A 21,076-nucleotide genomic window follows, 5' to 3' on the forward strand; every position below is an offset into this window, starting at 1 on the left:
GAGGCGAGAGTTCTCAGGTGGGTGGTTGGCGACGAACTCGATTCAAACGATTGGGTTAGCGACACTTGACATGGAGGTAATTGATAGTGCTCCGTCAACGAAAGGTTTTAGCATACGATTCAATATGTCTCAAGGACACGACTCGGGTCGGGATGAGTCCAAAAAAATATTTCAACGTCGCTTGGGTCCACCGGTGTAATGAAATGCCGGAGTCACTCGCATGAAGTCGTTTTATTCCTCATCGGAGGAATTCAGAACGAGGGTCAGCTTCGGAAACTGAGCGACTCTCTCAGCGGTGTATTGGCGGTTTTCGCCACGCACAGAGGACGAATCAATACACTCGAATCCTTTCTTATGAGAATATGATGATTTTATTGAGGGTCATCTACATCCACACGACGAGCTCTCTGATATAATTAAGTCGGTGCCACTGAGGATTCTCCAGGAACCCGTCCCGATGAATCACAGGTGAACGGGTTCGCTTGCACCATTTGAAGATTCTAGCACAATTCGGTCACATGGGTTCGGAATGTTTTGAGAGTGCTTAAAACATATTCCCTCCACCCTGAATACTCTCTAAGTAAATACCACAGGCGTGATTTTTGTCACACTGAATAAGGAGTCGGACCCATCGAATTCGTGGCTTCGACTCCTGAAGAATGTACAAAGCCTCGATTGGCACTGTCTTCACTAAGTACAGTGTCTTGTCTGTTAGTGTATGCGTAGACGTCCGACAGGTAGCTCTCAGACGAGCGTGTCAGTGATAACGCTCACGTTCAGGTGCATGAGGAATTCTTTCTCGACTGGATTGTTCGGAGTCCAAGATAGAACTCTCATGTTACGCGCTTTCCAGAAGTCCACGTAGTCCTTGCTTATGTGATCCTGTAAGTCGATTTCCGCTCAGATTATGAGTTCATTGATGATAAAGAATGATTATAAGCTATGAGGTCCTTGAGCGTGGATCGCGGGCAATGTCCACCTTCGTTTCCAGGTCTAAGTCCAAAGTACAATCTCGCTCTTAGCCCGCTCAGCTCGGCAATAGATAATTCCCAGTAATCGAACTCAAAAGAACACTTAATCCCCAGCTGAGAGGTTGCGGAAAAATCCCATTCGGAACCTACTTTGTGGATCGAGACCGCACTGACTCCGGCCAAATGCCAGAGGAAGTTGTGAAGGCTCCACTCGAGAATCGGATCCAGAATTTCGGCAATGAACTGTCTGAACGGGGAATTCTGGAACCTTGGCTTCTTCCCTTCGACATCGTAGTAGGCGACGAAATTCCTCCGCCATATCAAAGCGGTGACGATCTCTGAACGCTTGCTCCGCACCTTGTATACAAGCTGAAACCGATGGAAGAAGTCAATTGATCCGATCTCGAACCAAATTCGCCACGGACCTCGAGGAATCAGTTACCTCATTCGGCCTAAGTTACCCCATTTCACGGGCAATATCGAAGCCTGGATTGCATGGAACATGCATCAGAACCTCCGCTGAACCCACCTGCGGATAGAAGGAACAGACGATGGCCTCGTTCTTGAGGCTAGGATATTTGTCATAAAGGCTCAGAATGTAGTCCACCGCCCTATCATCATAATCCTTGACGTCGATGATGATCTTCAGACCGAGATCTAAGGCTTCTCGGACAGACTCATCGATCGTCGGGACCTTCTCGTTCTTGAACAAATCGGAATACATATGGTTGACTGAGGCGTCAAGGTTTTTCACCTGGAATTCATTCCTCCGTGAGAATTACGCCGTGAGTGTTTCCCGCCTCAATGTATCGCTCCCCGCAGATCTTGATGTTTGAGTTCTGGTACCTAGCGAAGCCTGGAAATTCGTCCCTTACCACTTCCCAAGTACTATCGAGTAGTGGTCCTTTTCCATTCGTCGTCCTGTCAAGATCATCGTCATGGAACGTGATCGCGATGTTATCTTTCGTGAAGCTCAGATCGATTTCGACCCCGTACGCTTGGTGTTTCTTTGCGACACGGATCGCTGACAGCGTATTTTCCGGTGCGTCAAGGGCGCCTCCTCTATGACCGAACATGACGGCCTTGGAGCCGAGTATGCCATCGATCTGACTCGGATCGCGCTGCGGACAAAAAGCATGATGAATCTCAGCCGAAGTCTCCCGAGCCTGAGCGTAGCCGATAAGTTCACCGCGTTGGAATACAATAATTGCCACGGAATACCACGCGCGGTATCTCGAACATTCGCAGTGCTCCAAGCTACCAGTGGAAATAAACAATAGCGATCCGTCCGGAGTCGTCGGTGAACTTGTTTTTTTCCGCTATTCGTCCAGAACGATTCAGCTGACTCATGCGCTTGCTTCCGATCCACGGGCTCAGCGGAGCCCCGTGCAAATCGGAGCAACGGCTGTATCGTAAAGTATCGCGCGGGCTCACCTTGGGTAGCATGAACCGATAGATGAGGGCCAATATCAAAGCCGTGAGGATTCCGATGAAAGTCAAGGTATTCATCAGGCTCCAGAGCGCACCGATGATGAAAACGGAGAGTATACTGAGCCGAGTACTTGACACGAGAACTTCGGCGGGAACGTCGAACAACGTTGCGAGAAGATGCGAAAGCATAGCACCGGCTTCACTGTGGATCGTTCACCTAGCGCGGGAAGAGAAATCTGTGAGAAATCGTCTACAACCGGTGGTCGTTGTGCTCCACGCAGAAACAGCTGTTCCACAGAGTAGACGGAGGAGTCAACGCAGTTCAAGGCTGTGGTCATTCGACGAGAACTCACTTGATACGACACAATTTTTCTTGCGTGTGGCTTCTCTAACGTCGATTTCAATTAAATGACTCGGAGTTCGTCCCTGCAGTTCAACCGCACCACGGATGCCGATCACTGTGGCTCTTCCCGGTTGAACGCTCTCCAACTGAATCCTCTCATTTCTGCAGCGGCGGCGAAGGCGTCGTCGTTCACCCAGTACAGCGCACCATCATCGGCGCACGCTCACCAAAAGAACACTCGTCCAATGATGGAGCCAGGCATGCGCTTTCCTGGTGAGGAGGTACAAAGCCAAGGCTCTTCTAGCGATACGGTGCGCTTGGTTTCTTCGACTGACGTCCCTCAGGGGAGGCGGGAAGGAGTGACTGGGGACGGCATATAGTCATTTCAGATCATGGAGTAAACTTGCATTGCAGACAAGCGCTTTCGCGACACAAACGATGACGATGATCTCTGCTGAGGGTAGGCATACCATGCATGTATCGGAATTCGGAATTTCCCCGCATTTTTTCGTTTCCGAGTGAATGCCTTGGTGTCGCGGGCAATGAAGCTCATGATAGCTCTCGAGGTTTTCAGCGTTATAGACTCCAGGAACTTCCATCCCGCGGCGCACGGGCTTTGCTAGATAAGAAGGAGTGATTTTCCGTTCCGGTTTCACTACTGGCCAGGCAGCGTACGTAATATCGAACGGGTGCATTGACCGATTACGATGAATTCGAGAAACTTCGCACTGAAGAATCGGTGGACCGGACCATTTTTCACCGATACGTCCTCCCAGCGCCCCCCAGCAGCAACCAGCATTCTCGAATCTAAAACCGGTCTCGGGGATCCCTGCTCGGAACTAGCTCAGGCTGCCCTTGATTCCAGAGGCTAGCGATCCGCCCAAATAATCTTAAGTGACCGCGGACCCATCCGGAATCTACTGCAATGAAGTCTGGACTCTCGGAGGGTCGGTCAACCCGTCTCTTCAGAACATGAAGCCGACAGGGAGGGGGACGGCTGAATGAAACCCGCTCGTCTAATGTCTAGCCAATCGAATAGTAGACACTCGAGCGAGCTTGTGTTCATACATCGCATCACTTTCTCGACTCACGAGTCGTTACGCGAGTTGCTCAACTCGGAGATGATCACTCGCAGCATGTTCAGGAGGATGATAGATCCGCATGAAGGGGTTGTTTCTGAGCGAACATCTCTCACGACCGAAATAGAGCTCGCTCTACGCCCCTCCTTTCGGAGGCGACATTCCCCATCACATCATAGACGACATTCGAGATGTCACTTCATGAATCATGAACGATTCACAATCTCCCTCTAACTACTCCGCGACGATTCGATGTCTGGAAAGGAGCTGACTGCTGACACATAGTTTTCTGTGGCCAGATAGCGGCAATGGATACCGATTTCCATGGAAAGTTTCCAATTTCCCGCCGGGAAGTATATTGGGGCGTGGCGGTAGTTTATGAGCGCACACAAAAGACAAGTTGCTGAGGTGCGTCCACGCCAAGGATGATTATAATGTGGCAGGGGACTGTTGTTGAATAAACTGTTCATGAGCATTCACACCCAAGTTGAGATTGAGAGTTGCATGGGACATCCGGCCTTTCCGATAAAGGATAAGTTCTCCGGGCGTATATCTATCTGTTGGTCCAGCAGGCTCGATGGCTTCTCTGACGACTCCGGCACCGTATTACGGATTACGGCGCTAGGTTGCAGCGACGGCATTATGGAACGCACAGCGCCTAATCCGTACGGAAACCCCTTTCCTACGATGCTCCGGTGTCAAAAATCATATAAGCTGGCTCGATTTTCTGCTTCTCCCGAGCGCCGTACCAATTTGCCGTGGTCCGCGAGCGGCTGGATTCCCCGGTGGACCGCTGGCTGGGGTCCCAGGTTCGTTCCTCGGCTCCTACGAGGCAAACTGGCCGGAAAGTCCAAGTGCGACCGGAAAGGATCGCCTGATCTGGATCGAATCGCTGGCGGAATTCGAATTCCGCGCACCTGATCCCCCCTCTTTTCATCCTCTCAAGATGGCCCCTTTGTTTTTTCTCGCGGAGAGAAGACCATTACCTACCTACTGACTGCCCATGATGGGCGCGCACCATCACCTTCCCTCTCTTCTCGTTGCGGAAGCCTTCAATGAAATCAACCCCGGCGATCTCCCGAAAACCAAAAATTCATCGATATATCGTGGAATTCTCGAGAGATTCTGAAACTCTCTCTCGGAGGAAGTTACTCTCAGGCTCTTTCTCATTCGGACGTGTTCGGCTGCTGCCTCCAATGGGGAGCTACATGCGCTCCTCAGATTTGAAATTTCGCGCCAGAGGAATCAAAGTTGGCTCTCCTAGGTCACTTCCGATGTAAACTTCCGACAACGACAGCGCCGCTTTGCTGATGCTAGGATGCGGCAGCTCGACTGAGGGTTCGGCTCACTATACAATTGTGAAGTTCTAACTCGGAGGTCCTGTTGGTTGTACGTTCGCCAGCCGACGGGTCCGTCGTAGTGAGTCGTTCGAGTGAGCGAAACGATCAAAATTACGGCCGGTGACCATGGCCGCCAACATGTACCGGGTCGGAGGTGAGAGTCCAACTCCTTTTCCAATGATCCCGCTCACGAAGGATGATACGAGTCCGCATTGTATGGGGAATCGGAGCTTCGATGCGCTGACTCCGATATTGGAGTCGATTTCCCGAAGTAGGACGAAACCCTGCGGCTAGATACGCTTAGGTGAAGATGTCAGCGCGTCGGCGCGTCGGCGTCCCTCATTAATTATCCCCAAGTGTCACTCCGGTGCTCGCCGCTAATGGCGAGCGGGCTTGCTCGTGACTCTGCCGCGAGTTCTCATGCCGTAGACTCAAAAGTTTCTCATTCTTTTTCTAGACTATGTCTACTTCGAAACCTCTTCCTCGACACCGTATCAGATAAGACGAATCGAGGAACTCATCAAAACTCCTAATGGCAATGTTGAGGCTAAGGTAAGAGCGATCCGAAAGATTTCGCCCGTCTTAAACCTAGGTCGTTCGGAATTTGTCTGGACCGAATATTCTCTTGTGTGCAGTTGTCTTCGGAAGTTTGCCTCGATATTCCGCTCACACACGCTGAGACTTTACCCTTGGGACCTTTTAATTGAAGTTGATGCATCGTTGGCAGGTGATGTGCTACTACCGGCGACGAGACATATCCTCGAACTTGATCTCGCTCGCGGACAAACATCAGTCCGTTGTGGAAGAGTTAGAAAAGTCGAAAGACAAGGAGATCGATCAAGCCAAGGAGTCCGCCAACAAAGAGACCAAGGACCCGGTGAAAGACCCTGCGAGAGACCCGATCCAGGAAGCGCCAAAGGTCCTCGCATCGCTATCGGAAAAGGAGCGACATCAGTTAAAACACCGAGAGTTGTTCCTCTCTCGTCAGATGGAAACCCTGCCCGCGACGGCCATTCGAGGGAAGTGCCAAGTTACTCTCCTGAACGAGACGGAAACATTGGGATCCTACCTCCACAAGGTGAGTTCGCGGGGGAAAAATAGACGTAAGCCACAAATCCCCGCTGTAGAAGGAGGGATACATCGATACGAAGTCAACGGCTCCGTACATGCTGGTGGAACTCTCATTCTCTCTGTTTGGGGCGGTAGTTTGATTCTCGCGTATTCGGGCTCGATCCCAGGGGAAGAAATTGTTTCCATCGTTAGGAACAAATAAGAGACAGTGAGACATATATTCGTCGATTATATGGCCACAGTGACTCATTTTCGATCTTGCTCTCTCTCTCTCCAGGACGATGCCTTCTTCTATTCTCTCGTTTACGATCCAGCGCAAAAAACTCTTCTAGCCGACAAAGGAGAAATTCGCGTCGGTTCCAAATATCAAGCCGAGGTGCCACCGTGGGTTGCCCCCTCCGACCGATCTCCGTCGCCCGAGATCGAACGCGACACGCTCACATATTCCCCAGACCACGGGCTGGACGATAAAACCATCGACCAGTTTTTGGTCATCTGCCGATCCGTTGGAACATTCGCTCGCGCTTTGGATTGCTCGAGCAGTGTCAAGCAACCGAGTCTTCACATGAGCGCAGCAGCTGCATCGAGAGACGCGACGCTATTCCACGCGATGGACGTTCTCCATCGACAGAATTACGATATTAGCAAAGCATTGTGTTCTCTGGTGCCGACGAGCGGTCCCGTCTTGTGCAGGGACGAAATGGAGGAATGGTCGGCATCTGAAGCCAACTTGTTCGAGGAGGCTCTCGAGAGATACGGCAAGGATTTCAACGATATCCGCGCCGACTTCCTCCCCTGGAAAAGTCTCAAGAGCATCGTCGACTACTATTACATGTGGAAGACGACCGACCGTTACGTTCAGCAGAAGCGTGTCAAAGCCGTCGAGGCCGAGTTCAAGCTCAAGCAAGTGTACATTCCTAACTACAACAAAAACGAGTCGTCCTTGAGCAACTTGTCAAGTAGTCGTTTGTGCGAAAGTTGCTACACGAGCACCAGCGGTCAGTGGTACTCATGGGGACCGGCTCACATGCAATGTCGGCTCTGCAGTCTGTGCTGGCCATACTGGAAGAAGTACGGTGGCCTCAAGTTCCCGACGAAAATGGAAGCTGTAGGATCTGTTGACCTGTCGACGACCGGCAATGGAGCCACTCTCATTCCTTCGGCGAGTAGTTCCGCTCGAGGATTGCCCGCGGCTGCGTTGGTTGGTCTACCTTCACCGAACCCTGGAGTTCCTCCTCTGGGAGCAGCCGCGAATCTCGCTCTGGTTCAGCAGCTGGCGACCATGAAGGACGGACCATGCAGATGTCCGATGTGTGGCAAGGAGTTCAAACAGAAAGCTCACCTCGTCAGGCACTGCATAACCAATCACGGTCTGAACATGAATCTCCCGACGGCTGCGACCCCGAACCCCTGCATGCCGTTGTCGTTGATGCGGAGCTCGTCGCCGAGGCCCATTGTGAAGACGAGGGCCGCCTTCTACCTGCATACGACGCCTCAAACGAAGCAGCTTCGACGACAGTGCAAAGCCATTATCAAGCCCCGACACGCTGCCCGGAACCCGTTCTCGAGCGTGGATTTAGCGACGATCCGACTCGAGATGCAAACGAAGCCCTTGGTCGGCATCGTTCCGAAAAAAATGAAGAACAGAGGACATGTGGTCGACGTCTCGCATCGTCTCGGAATGCCCCAGATACCGAAACCGGAGTTCCTGCTCCCCACACCACCGGAAAAAATGTATAAAGCATTTCCCGAAGCCTTCCCTCACAAAGCTTCCTTGAAACGAGCGGCAGCCCAGGACGCCGCGATCGCTGCCAAGCGATTAGCGTTACAGAGCGACTTCTCGAATACCCCGGTGCCAGCGAACCTGTCCGTTGCTAGTGTACCCGCGGCCGCTATCAAGTCGACTAGAAAGCACATCGGCAATTGGGTAAGCTTCTCGACGCGCTTCCCGTCTCCTTTTTTGTTCCTTTCCCTAAAGCTTGGCATCAGATGATGGATATCGATCAGAAAATGTATCACTGACTTTCTCGCTTGAAGAAAATCAAGACTCATCGTAAATTTCTCTTCCAGAATCCTACTCAGGGAAATCAACCGGACGATCAATTTTTCAAAGCGACATCATCGATCAAAAAAGTCCGAAAAACGAAACTCAGCCTCCTACAGATACGTCGGTTCGCGCGTCGCGCGACGAAATACGCTTTCAACATGAATAAGCCGAATCTCGCTCCATAGGTAGTGGGAAAGTCTCCCGACGCGAAAGTCTTCTTGTGAAGCGAGTGGGAATAGCTGGGATTTGGTACTGGTTTATTTAGTGGACGACAGAAGAACTCACTCTTGTACTTATTTATAAAAACAAAACACGACGATCCATGACTTGGGGTAGGTCTTTGCTGAGTGCGCGAGACGTCGGCACGAGTATATATATATATAAATAAATATATGAATATATATAGATATAAATGAACGGACGAATAAATGGAAGACTGCACCCCCCTCGAATCGACCGATTCTGAATAAAATAGACTCAACTGCTATGGTGTTGATACATAAATACACTTGATTTATTTATTCTCTCGTCCAACTCCGCGGAAGTCACGCCTTATCCGGGTAGATTCTCTTTTCGCTACCTAAGTTCTATTCTTTTCAATACGTGCCCTAAAGTCCGAGCCGACTTCGATCTATAGAATTGTCTCCTCCAGTCTCCACGGTCGGCTCCTCGTTCTGATCGGAACGCAACTATTCATCTTCGCGACAGTGCGGTCTCGACGGCGAATGACGGGAAACACTGACGCAGGGCCGACTGGTCTGGCCAGCCAGCTCGCCTGCTAGCCTGGTCGGAATCAACGAGCCACGGCGAGCACGACGGCTGGCCCTCAATGACTCTTTAAAGCGAAATCGTTCCCGTAAAGAATACTCAATCGAATCGTGACACCACTCCGAAGCATGCTACCAAAGACAGAAAAACAAGCGCACCCATCCGACTCTCCACAGCGAGAACACAAACTTGAATACTCTCGGTCGTCGTAGTTTTTGCTCAATCGAGTCCCGAGTTTGGAGAAGGAGAAGAACCAAATGAGAAAGGTCCGTCCGACGAGGAAATAAAGCAATCTTGGCATCCGTAGGAGACGCTACAAAGGAAAAGCGCAGCATTTTCAAAAAATACGCGGGGAGGCTGCGTCACCGTAGCTCGATTCCATCGGAAAATACGAATCGGTAAAAGGAGAGGTAAGAATACGGGAACCGCTTTGGAGGAGACTCCAGGTCCTATGATCACCGGTCGTCATATCATGCTTATCTGCAACACGAAGTCATGCGCTCGATCATATCGTTGAAGTAGGTTGTTTCTGATTCTGTAATGATAGTCTCTCTTGAACTAGTAGCTGAAGCTCGTCGTGAAGATTCTTATTCCATTCCCGAAGCATTGAATTCCGCTCCCGATGCGCTCCTATTTCGCGGATGAGCTGCTCGCGGTCCGTGGGGATTTCTCTGTTGCGGGCAGAGAGAGAGGCATGTCAGCAAAGAACATCATCCGGGCCTTGCAATATCATTCTATTCTATACGATGAAGTCCCCAAAAGACTACGATGAGCCGTAGCCGAACGTGACGATTCCATATAGTGTATACGAGCGGAACGTAGAACTCACGTCATGAACTGAGCCATCATCGCATCTGGGAGTTCGAGTTTCCGAGCGGCTCTGTGGGAACTCTCCATGAACCCGAACTCCGTGTGATCATCGTCCACGAGAAGCATGGCGGCGTCGTCAGTAGTGGGATCCAAGCTGAGGTCTTCATACGACGAGTTACACGAGGACGATGATGAAGAATGAGATGACGAGCAAGAGGATTCTTCGTCAGCCGAAACTCGCTTGTCGTCGGGTTTCTTCACAGCCCCGCTGAAATTCACAAATGGGATTGGGTTGGGATATTCCGAAAGGCATCAGGTGAGCATCCATTTGCGGATCCATACACCTAACCGGTGTGGCTTCCTCTCATTGAGCACCCCGCGAACGTACCTGTACACTTGAAATGCCCCCCCGCCAGTTGCACCGATTCGTGGAGGGTTGTTCCCAAGGGCCTTCAGACCTTCCTCCCGAGACAGACTCCTCGGAACGTTTGAGCCGTTAGCTGGAGAAGATCTCGGAGGCACAACAGGAGGGAATAGGCTCTTTTGGGGATTGGTACGAAGGTTCAGGTCGAGTGACGACGATCTCGCATGATGCCCTCGGTGTGCTGGCCGCGGCGGAGGAGGCGGGGGAGCGTCCTTCTTTGCGGCGAGCGGCGTTCGAGTGCCGTTCGATATCGCATCGAGACTCGGAGTAGAGAAGGGTCTGAAACGAATTTCCCCGAGAATTTACACATGCGCTCGTAGAAGAGCTCCCAAGAGGAACAATGCGAGGATCATCGAGCAGAAAGACCACCTCTTCGGGACGAGGACCTACCCATTCGAGTTGATCATCTGAGTACCGTCCAATGTGTCGTTGTCGCCACTATTGTTCATGATAACGTAGCCCGATCCCCCTGAAGGATCGGCCACTGACCGGGTAGGTGGATCACAGTTGTTGTTGAAGGTTGAAGGAGGGTCCGGAGAAATCCTACGGGCTACAGGGTGGAGAATCCGAGGATCTTGATTTACGAGAGTCGTTGAAAAGTCGAAACTGACCGGTCCCGTTCCGACCTGGAAAAGAAGCAAGTCAGCGCGGCCTCCAATCACACCGAAGGAGGGGAATTCTTCCAGTACGATCATGATCGGCGGCAAGGACTTGTCGAGCTGAATTAACTCGCCTCGGAACTCGGCGTCCGTTGGATATGTGGATTAGGTTTTCGCGATGATTCGGAATGGCTCTGCGAGCCCGTGATGGGTGAGGGGCTGAATTTCATCCATTGCTTCGACATCGGCGTCGAGACTTTGACTGCTGCACACGGAGAGATCGTATTTTCATTAGATTCTGTCGCCGATATTCGCCCTCCCATCGAGCTCTCCTTCAGGAGTTCCAGAGCGATGGATCGCCGCCGGGGAAACAGTTTATTGACTCGTCCCTTTCGGTTTGAAACAATGCTCACCTTGACCTTTCGTGCCGGTCGATTGGTTGATATGCGAATTCGTTGGGAGTGGACTAGTCTGAATCAGCGGCGGTATATCGGGAAGTAGCGTCGCCGGCAACTGACTTGGGAGCTCGATGCCGTTTTTCCTCAGAACGACGAGATGCATTGCCGTACAGAATTCATCGAGTGCCAGTTGACCATCTCGGTCGATATCACTAAGCTGCCAAATGCGAGATAGTTCCTCTACGGGCAATCGACTCTTCTCGAAAAACTCTTTGGCCTGTTGTCCTTGAATTTTTCCACGCGTTAGATCAGTCTGCATTTTTTGAAACTGTTCTGCGTAGTAGGCCCGCTGCTCTTTCGTTATGCTCCATATGCCCGCGGTATCCTCGTCATCGTCCTCGTCGGCCGCGCCTCCGAGAAGATGACATTGTTCCTCTGCTTGCAGCTGCAACATTCTTGATGAGGACCAATCGTTTTCGGTCCGCTGAAAAGTGGTCCACGTCCTGTCCTTCGGGCTCGTGGTCTGCTGCGACTCGTCGGGGCTGCTGTCTTGGGCCTGAGCGGCTGAGTTGTAACAACTAACGATGTTGTTATTGTTGATTATGATCGATGTGTGATGGGAGAGGTTGCTCAGTTTCGGCAGAGGAAGTGGAGCTGCCAGAACTTCGTTGGAAGGCTTCATCCCGTTCTGGGCTCCGGCGATGAGTTTGAGGGCGCGGTAGAATTGAGTGCGTCCGAAATGTCCGACTCGTTTCGCTCCGGAGAGTTCTGTGATCTGCGAAATATCGAACGTCAGATCTAGAGTACCTAGACGGTTTGGTTTCCGCCGGAGACAGAAGCTGACTCATACCTGCTGGAGGGTGTCGGTCGGTAAATTCGCGGCTCTGAGCAGGGCGCTAGCCTGGGAGCCCTGAATCCTTCCGTCACCACCGTTATCGAAGTTTAGGAAAAGCTCCTCGTAGAAACAGCGTTCATCAGCGGAAAGCTGCAGCTTGCAACAATCTGTTTGGACGCAGAGGAGGAAGATGGAAAAGTCAATTCACGATTTCGGATAGGTGCGAACGGGAGAACCATAGCGGGAATCGGAGCACCGAAGCACTCGGTCTTTGCCGAGAGTTATGCGTGTCGGATCCTGATCGGAGACTGCTCATGAGGATTCGAGAGCTCACCTGCTGTATTCAGGCCTGAGCCTGCGTCCATGGGAGCAGGACCCGCTGCGAGCGATTGATTTTAGTTTGTCCTGTTTCGCATAATTTTCTTTAAGCGGCAGACCCTGGAAAATTGATCAGCTCTTTGAATGTCTGACAAGATTCATCCGAATAGAGAGGCTAATGTAAGAGCCGCTGGAGCTCTTCTGACAGCTGCCGGTCAAGTGAAACATTTTCAGTTTTGGATGGATCGAAGCGATTCTCCCGTGCGTCTGCGGTCAATGTCGGTCGAAATTCGTGAGCAGATGCAGTGAGTCAGCGATTGTCACTTCAGACCAGGCGTAGGCGTTTTTATGGCTGGACGCACCAATCCTTCGTTCCGGGAAAATTATCTGGCCGAATGCTATTTACAAATCTGACTTCGATGGTTATTGAGAACAGCGGTACATTTTGAAGCACAGCCGCGATTCGGCATTGTATACCCGAATCGTAGGTAAGCCAAGAGCTCTCCCCGTTTCGAATACGATCGTACCGCGCATCCTAGAAGAGAGCGGATTCAGCAGCGGACGTCCACAGAAAGTTGACAGACCGTCGGGGACTGTATGTTTCCGCTCAATCCTACGGAATTCTTCGGAGCGAATTCACGGAAAGCTCCATCAGCGGTTCGGGACGAGCGCGGTCCATACTGTTTTTACTGTGAGACCCGTCCCACTTCCACGCTGCTTAGGCCTTTTCCTTGATTATCCGATTATCCGGCCGTCGTTCATCGTCGAGCGAAGCTCGGAGACGAATCGATCGATGGTCCGATTTCGACTCGGCATTTTTAGCCCGGCATCCGTGTCGTCCAAAATAGACCCGAGGAACACCGGATAAGACCACATCCATCAGAATATTTCGAATGAGGTCTCCTGAACAAATTGAGGACTGCGCTCACGATTTATGAGTTTTCCCTTATTGATGGCGTTCCATTCGATCGAACCAGGAAAGACGAATGCTCAGATGGAGCTTGCGCTGTTACGATAGCGTTCAAATGAACGCAGCGAGCGTCAGCGTATACTCGAATAAGCCAAAGCTTTGTGACAGTCGATTGATGACATATATCGCCCGATAGAAATCTCGCTGAACACCTGACGTCACCGTAACTGCCACCATGACTAGAACAGCAACGGTTGGAGGCAGGATTACACTGGCCGCCCCAAACCCCGGAGGGGACCTCGAGTCAGTCGGAACGTCGCGACGAAACTCCACCGTTATCGCACTGAAACCTACGACACTTGACGCGATTACTCATGCTGCCGACGTCGCTCACGGGGAATACAACTGTCCAGCTCGACCGCAGACTCGCGGAAACCCAACCACGACTCTGGATGTAGGATCAACAACACCGCTCTAACTGCTGGCGCTCAGTATGTCATGGCATGCCAGGTCGCGAGCGCCGGAGGCTCTCCGACAGCCCCTGGAGCGTCAAACCCCCGCATAGGAGAGAGTCGCGAGCCCCCCATCCATTTGGTGGAATTTCCGCTGACGGTGTTCCACCATGACATTTCAACGCCGTGGAGATTCCAGCGAGCAAAGATTCTCTTAGAAACCGCCGAAGGACTGTGCGATCACGGAACGATTGGCCTGCTCGGAAGACAGAGAATTCACTCACCAATGGGCAGCGGGTGTCGATCTGTCTTGGGGAAACTTCCGTCGCTATTTCAGACTTTCATGTATCGCAGCCGTCACCGTGTGGGTTGATGGTAAAGCTCTACCATCACTATCACCACCATAATACACAAACAGACACAGATAGATCCGGACTCACGGACAGACTTCCACCCAGACACTAGGTCCCCTCCTCAGTACTTCGATATGGGGAAGAATGCAGAAAGGGCGTTCCTCTGGAACGCAGGAAAACCTAATCCGGGCATGCGTTCCCGAGGAACATACAGGACAGGGTCGTTATGCGGTTTCTCCGAGCGAAGTCGGGAAGTCTACGATGGCAGACGACTAAACAGACATCGGTGGTGATGATGATCTTTGCTGGAAACTCGCAGAGGGAGCCGCCATGCGCTGCTTTTTCCTGGGAGAAAGCGAGACGCTCCTCTCTCTAGAGGATGAATGGCTTTTCATCGAGCTCGAAATAGAATAGCAGCTCGGGGTCTACATCTCTGGACGAACTGGGGCCAATGCAAGGTCTGTAAGTCGTCGGATTCCGTGATGCTCCTTCGACGAATCGGTTCGGAGCGTATTCGATGGGACAATTTTCAAATGCTATCCCGATCCTAGTGGCTCGGGGTGCATCTCCCTGACCTCGTCAATCCATCGGCTCTCCACGGAAAGGAGAGTAAGTGAGTACATATCACGAGTGGCGTAGTTTTTGTCACGGGAATACTCCGTTCCGCTCAGACTGTCGACTATGGTAGTGGAGACGCTGGCAGGACGAGGCATCCTGCCTTCGAGAGCTGAAGTTCCGCTTTGGGACCCGTATTTCCGTTTTTGAAGGAAATTGGTGGTCCCTTTCTTCATCCTATCGGACACATTTGCCAACTTGATCTTTCCCCAGAACTGACACCTCAATGACATCAATGACTGACTTGAGTACTCGATCGCTCCTTCGAGTCAATGCGGATCTCCGGCTGATTAGAAATCGAACGTGCAAAGCTCCGGTTATTGCTTTGGTTGAGCGAGGAAACGTCGACGTCGGAGAGGATTCACTGCTGATCCGGTATGCCTTGATCTCATTTCGAAGTCTGGTGGAGTCATGTCGTGATGCCCCCAGAATATCGGGTGTGGGCACGTCGCTCAGGCGTCATGCACCGGCCCCCTGTCCGGGTCCGACGATCTTGAAAGGATCTCGACTTGTAGTGTACAGGGTGCGGCAGCTAAATTGAGACTTTTTTCATCGCAACGCCCGGCATAGAAGGAATGCATCCATCCGAGAGAGGTGTCCGCCATGTTAGGCCTAATCAAGAGTCTATCGAATTATGATGTCACTTGACCGGTACATGTGCCTAAGCTGGTAAGACTGGCTTGAATACACTCCATTGTCATTTACCCTTGCGCCGGCTATGGCCCATAGCCTATGGGGCTCGAGCATTGAGAATGGAGATTCACTTCAGCGCGAGAATCGCCGCTTCGACCGCATCGTTGTCGGACCAGTTCGGAGAGCAATCGCTGGGTTAGAGCTCTGGTTATGATATGATTCAACAGTCCTAAGATGCCGCCTCACACCGCAGACGCGTCTCCCAGATAGATGCTTTCTTCCTATTCCGGGCGGTGCGATGAAAATAATCCCAATTTAGCCGCCGCACCCTATAGACCGTAGACGGCTCGATCGACCTTACGACTGAATTCTACGAATGACTCAGTCAGTAGATTCGCACATCGCACAGGGAGCGGGACTGCTATTCGTCACGCGCTTGATCATTATGAGAGAGAAATTCTCGCATCATGCCCTGATTGGAAACCGCGCGTGGGAATCTCTTCTAGTGAGCCCTCGATTCGTCAAACAAAACACTTTGGAACCCCATAAGACGCTCCCCGTCGGAAGCTCCGTGGTGGAGGCGATTTGAGTCCGCGGAGTGTTCTCTTGACATCATATAACTGGCATGAGCTCGACAGACGCGATCCGGAGTGCGGAGAACTCCCTCGATCATTTAGCCAGGGATGTTGATTTATTGTGTAACTAGCAATACCCGTCGCGCTTCGCTGCGACAATCGAATCCCGAGGGTACAACAAACGACAGAGACTGAGATTTCCTCCCGGTATTTCGAGAATCAGAGTGAGAGAATCAGGTTTTCGGTCCGTTTCCCCGTTCACCCGTTTCCCTGGTCTCCCGTTTTTCCGGTCTTCGTTTCCCCCTTCTCCCGTTTACCCCTCCTCCAATTTCCCCCTCCTCCCGTTTCCCCGTTCTCCCGAAAGTTTAAGTTCCTCAATTTATCCATTCCTCATACATATCTCTCGCGTTGTTCGCTCTGTCCCCTCTCCCGCCTCGTCTCTACAATTGTTTGAAATTCGTTGTTCCCAGTGTTGCCTGTCCCCAGGAAAAACGAAGTTGAGGAAAAAACCTGAAAATCGGCATTGTGAATTGTGACGTACACCCGGTAATGGTTTACGAAACAAAACCCACAAAAACTTTCCTGTCCGGACTTGCAACCGAAATTTCGTGGAGAAGCTTTGAAGTTTTTGAGAGTTACAAGTTACAACGACACAAGTGTACAAACAGACATACATATACAGTAGGTTTTTTTTCTATAACAACCCCCCTGATAGATAAAGACCGAGACGGTCCGAGTCGGAGATCTGATATTTTCTTCAGATCGACTTTCATCCGTTTCGCCGGAGTCACTTCGGTCGTAGGTGCACTCCCCCCTAAAACACGACACCGAAACTAAGTCACGGTCCCGGTCATATCTCGCAATGAAGCAAGGATGCTAACCTCCTTTTGTTGCTCTCCTCCCACGACTAGTGGAGGGCTGGTCATAGTCGACATTCGATTCGGGGGTTCTGTCACTGTCGTTCATCGTACAGAAGTCAAATTAGAAGGAAAGATGATTGACGATTATAATCGTGGTCGTAGCGAGAATGGAAACTCTGACTCAATGTCAAGCAGTATACGACTGAAGTCCGACGAACGAATCTATTTATTTCCCCATCGTAAACACCAAGCACTCCATTGACATGTTTAGACAGGTAGGAAGACTTTCTTTTCCGGTTGGGAGATTTTTCGAGCCGGTACGAATTCTTCATTCTTTCCATGCTCCTTTTTCTCTTTCTGTTCTCTTCCTTTGTTGAGCATGTCTCTATCTGAATTCATCCGCCAGGAACGACGGCGAGCGTTTATTTCTTCTTTGAGGAATTGGAAAAGACTTACGAATGCGATGTCTGAGAGATCATCAGCGTCCTTGGAGAGCAAGTATTTTACGCGTATATTTTCCGGTAAACATTCTCGGAGACCGATTATGGTGAGGGCTCGATACGTTGATGCATCTGTGTCCAAAGCTCTTAACGCGTTCACATGTCCCCAGGCAGCATCATAAAGATTTTCGAGTCCTCTGAACTAGTCTTCTCGGTTCACTTTGAATCTCTTGGTTAGGTCTCGAATAGCCTGGAGGTGGGAAGATTTCAAATCGGTTGTGGAGAGATAGTGATCTCCGAGGTCCTGCCAAGCTAACTTGAAACAGTCTTCTACTCCCGCGTAGTTGTGTACCAACTTGAAAGCCTTGGTGTTCCTCTTTAATGAAGAAAAAAGATATGAGTATTTCTGTATTTCTTGGAGGTTTTCGTTGTCAATCACTTCCTTTTCGGATAGAGTACTTTCGACCAGACCCACGAAGAACTCTTTCCGTCGAATTCTGTCTTTCGGTCCTTCTTTCGACTTTCTTGGACGTTCTTGTTGAGTATCTCCTGCACCGACTTCAATCATTTCGATCCTCTCGAGGTGTGGAGCAATCGTTGTTTTTCTCAGAGAGTGATCTGTTGGTAAGGATTGAAACATTCTCTCGAGAGTGATCAAAGTGTGACGGTCGATCTTTTCCAGCTTGACGAACTCTTCTGCCTCTTCTGCTGAAGTTGGTAATTCTGTACCTCGAAGCTCGAGGAGCTTGGTTCGGTATTGGGTCAACTTTACGTATGCAGCTGAGGATTCATCCTTCAGCCAGATTGTTGTAGAATCCGTCTTTTTCCGCTTTGGTTATGAGACCTGTGCACAGAGATGATAAGGTATCTCGTCGGAGCTTCCTCCGACCCGCGGAATAGCGAGTTGTTCGTGCCATGTCGACTGCGCCAGTAATTGGAGCCTCTTTATTTCCTCTTATATAGAGAAGCTATCGGCTACATTTGTCAACATCATTGTCGGCACGACGAATAATTTCGAATACCAAATACTCCTCGCAATCACTCTTGCAGGAACTGTTAGTCGAGATTAGTTGAGATTTTTACGGTTTACGATTTTGTCGGAGTTCTCGTTTAGCCATAAGGTCTCAAATATGCGCCAGGATCCATGATCCCTCATCCCAATGACTTCCGACCGACGCAGCTGAACCTGCCTCACCTCCCGGCTCTCAATTAAGGTGACTGAGCTTAAATCTAGACAATGGATTCCGACCTTAGCGACTGGAGTAAGACCATTCAGAGTTCGTCTGCGGCTTCAAAAGGAAAGGATTCCACGCGTTCGAGGTTCACTCATAAACGCTCAAGCTCATTGCCTGGAGGCTCAATTCGGAATTTTGAAGCGAATCAACCGTCGACGAAGTTCAGCCGACGGCTTTCAAGAGCATCCGCTCAGGGAACTATGATAGTTCCTTCCCCTTTCCCTGGCGGGCGCCCGGAGCTCAAGCTCACTCTACGTCGCGATCGTATACGGGAATGCGGATCTGTTTGATGCAAAAATTGCAGCTCCCTTCAGAGAGAGGATCAATGGATAATTGTGAACGCAGAACTTTTTCACTGCAGTCTCATGGACTCGATGCTGATTCGAGGCAAAACCGCATGACTCTAACTAGCGAATACAATCTAAGCATAGCCGCGATGAATTGGCTCGCGGTAATTCCGGACACCAATGCGTCGAGAGAAATGAGCAGCTTCGACGGGCTTATGCCCAACCCTGACCTCCCGTCGAAATCGCCGCACAAAAGGATGCGGAGTTTATGACGGATTGGGACGAACGTGTCAGAGTTTTCAAGAGCAGCCGTCCTAACAACGTGTCCTTGGTTAGAGACTGCGCCACGACATGCTTATCGTCCTCCTTCCATATTTATCCCTCTCCCACGATTTCTTTAGTTGGCAATGATATGCACACCGTGCCAGATGATCTCAAAATATTCCGTCTGCGGAGCGGGCAAAAAAACAATCTCATCATGGGAGTGCACGCCTCGAACTCGACTGATGGGAGTCCCCTCAGCAGGGGAGATATTATTCAAGATCCCTAATTTCGAAGCAGAACGAAGCATCATGCGGAGTGGAGAATGTAGCGATCGTAGGAGATCGGACGTCTTGGTCGGTACCGGAGAAGCCACAGTCCCGAGACCCGAGAATCATTTGAAGTAGGAGAGAATCGAAAGCCGACGAACATGTGTTGGTCGTCGGCTAAGCCGATTGCGAGTCCTCGATTCCCTCTTCAGAAGTAGATACCTTGATGCCTCTCTTGACTCGAGTATCGAGCATAAGCGTGGTCCATCGACCACGAACTTCTTTCTGGCGCGCTGATCGCCGTGTGATTGCATTCCACGTCGGATCATTCAAGCAAAAAGCTACAAAAATTCGGACGGATCCAGAGAGAGAAATTTATTGGCGCCGGCCCCAGTGATTCCTCGATGCAGCTTGCGAGCTCCTAGGACCGGCCAATCGCTTACTCTGTTTCGGGATAGACAATTGGCGGGGCGTTTATCCCTGACGACCTATAACAAAGAAATCGAGGGTTCAGCGGAATTTCCAACTTTCCGACGCGAGCACACGCAGCGCCTTCTAGATTCTATCCTAAGGAGCGTTGCGATTTTGCACCGATTCCCGATTTGTCCGACGATACGAAACCGCCGAATCAGATCACGGCTGCCGTCCCCCGAGGAGGTGTCGACGTGGAAGGCGGCTCTCCTTCCTCAGCTTGAGGGAGCTTGACCACTAACCTCGAGTAGAGAGGAAACTGCTCTTCCGAGAGCTTCCCGAGCAGTCAAAATCAACCGACGTGATGGTGTCTGCACATTCCCAAGTGCTCTCGCCTCTCGACGAATTCTCCTTGGAGAAAATCTACAGATTCCTAAGTTGATGCGAACCCCTCAGAGAATAAGGTCCCTCGTGTAAGCTCATATGAGCGTACATCAATCTGTGTTGTTCGCGGGAAGCTTCCGCAGAATTCTACCCTTTAACAATCAGATGACGCCTGTGGTACGATAACCTTTAGTTCCCCAGTTTTCGAATGCCGCCATCAACAACGATTCTCGTCGACATATGGCTCGCGAGATATGGAAATGGAAGAATGGGCAGATTATTATCAACACTGGGGATAAAAGTCGCTCGTCAGCATCGGCCATGTCGCCGGAACAAACCCCCGCGCGCGGCATGCTGGTCCTTGGTGTAATCAGATACCGAACCACCGAGGTCCCGACGGAATCCCGACTCTGCAATCTTCCCCGGGGATGTTTGGATATCGCGCAATGCAGAATCCGCCGTGGGCCTCCTGCAAGCGATTGTCTCGTCGAGAGGCTCGACGTGAAAGGCTGCGTCCAATGGCGATAGCGAAAGGTCAGATACACGAAATGAGCTTGAATGTAGGCCTTATGCTTCATACTGCGGAGAAATCCTTTATGTTTATGACGATCCCGCCGTCGGGTTAGTTCCGCAGCTCTTAGAGTTCCCGCCAAAGAATACACAGGATGTTTTCACTCCGGAAGCCCTCGGCCGAGGCAAACACTGAGCGGCCGCCTCCCGACAGCTCCGCCAAAGTCGGTATCCCCCAGTTGTTGGTGAGCTCCTGCTGTCTCTCGGTACTCCTTGAGAGGGGAAGCTCCGCAATCCCATGTGGATGTTTCCTCATGGTCAATCCCTAAAATCCAGGATGAAATATGAGCAGGTCCTCGAGCACAACGCAGAGGATGAGGGAGTCATCATGGCGAGCGGCATGCCGGGTCACCTGTCGGATATGCCTGCTGTCTCGAAACGCCCACT

General features: G+C 51.0%; 3 protein-coding genes across 3 annotated transcripts; 1 reads left to right on the forward strand and 2 right to left on the reverse strand.

Annotated features, from left to right (window-relative positions):
- Positions 1-345: 345 nt before the first annotated feature.
- LOC100908497 (glycerophosphodiester phosphodiesterase 1) lies at positions 346-2,909 on the reverse strand. Its single transcript, XM_003741200.2, has 6 exons — positions 2,756-2,909; positions 2,406-2,619; positions 1,847-2,092; positions 1,501-1,725; positions 1,122-1,340; positions 346-882 (listed from the first exon to the last, which is right to left on the reverse strand). The coding sequence occupies exons 2-6, from the start codon at positions 2,589-2,591 to the stop codon at positions 745-747; spliced, it is 1,014 nt and encodes a 337-aa protein (XP_003741248.1). The 5' UTR covers positions 2,592-2,619; positions 2,756-2,909; the 3' UTR covers positions 346-744.
- A 2,202-nt stretch (positions 2,910-5,111) lies between these two features.
- Positions 5,112-8,782, forward strand: MTA1-like (metastasis associated 1-like). Its single transcript, XM_029110884.1, has 5 exons — positions 5,112-5,318; positions 5,622-5,716; positions 5,892-6,242; positions 6,513-8,162; positions 8,306-8,782. Exons 1-5 carry the CDS (start codon positions 5,291-5,293, stop codon positions 8,465-8,467), a joined length of 2,286 nt encoding a protein of 761 aa, XP_028966717.1. The 5' UTR covers positions 5,112-5,290; the 3' UTR covers positions 8,468-8,782.
- Positions 8,783-9,322: 540 nt separating this feature from the next.
- Reps (RALBP1 associated Eps domain containing) lies at positions 9,323-14,184 on the reverse strand. Its single transcript, XM_003741239.2, has 9 exons — positions 14,081-14,184; positions 12,451-12,554; positions 12,132-12,283; positions 11,297-12,056; positions 11,018-11,148; positions 10,675-10,910; positions 10,249-10,563; positions 9,880-10,128; positions 9,323-9,721 (listed from the first exon to the last, which is right to left on the reverse strand). The coding sequence occupies exons 2-9, from the start codon at positions 12,479-12,481 to the stop codon at positions 9,556-9,558; spliced, it is 2,040 nt and encodes a 679-aa protein (XP_003741287.2). The 5' UTR covers positions 12,482-12,554; positions 14,081-14,184; the 3' UTR covers positions 9,323-9,555.
- Positions 14,185-21,076: the final 6,892 nt, after the last annotated feature.

Source organism: Galendromus occidentalis, unplaced genomic scaffold (assembly GCF_000255335.2).
Source record: "Galendromus occidentalis unplaced genomic scaffold, Mocc_1.1 scf7180000077128, whole genome shotgun sequence".
Taxonomy (NCBI): domain Eukaryota; kingdom Metazoa; phylum Arthropoda; class Arachnida; order Mesostigmata; family Phytoseiidae; genus Galendromus; species Galendromus occidentalis.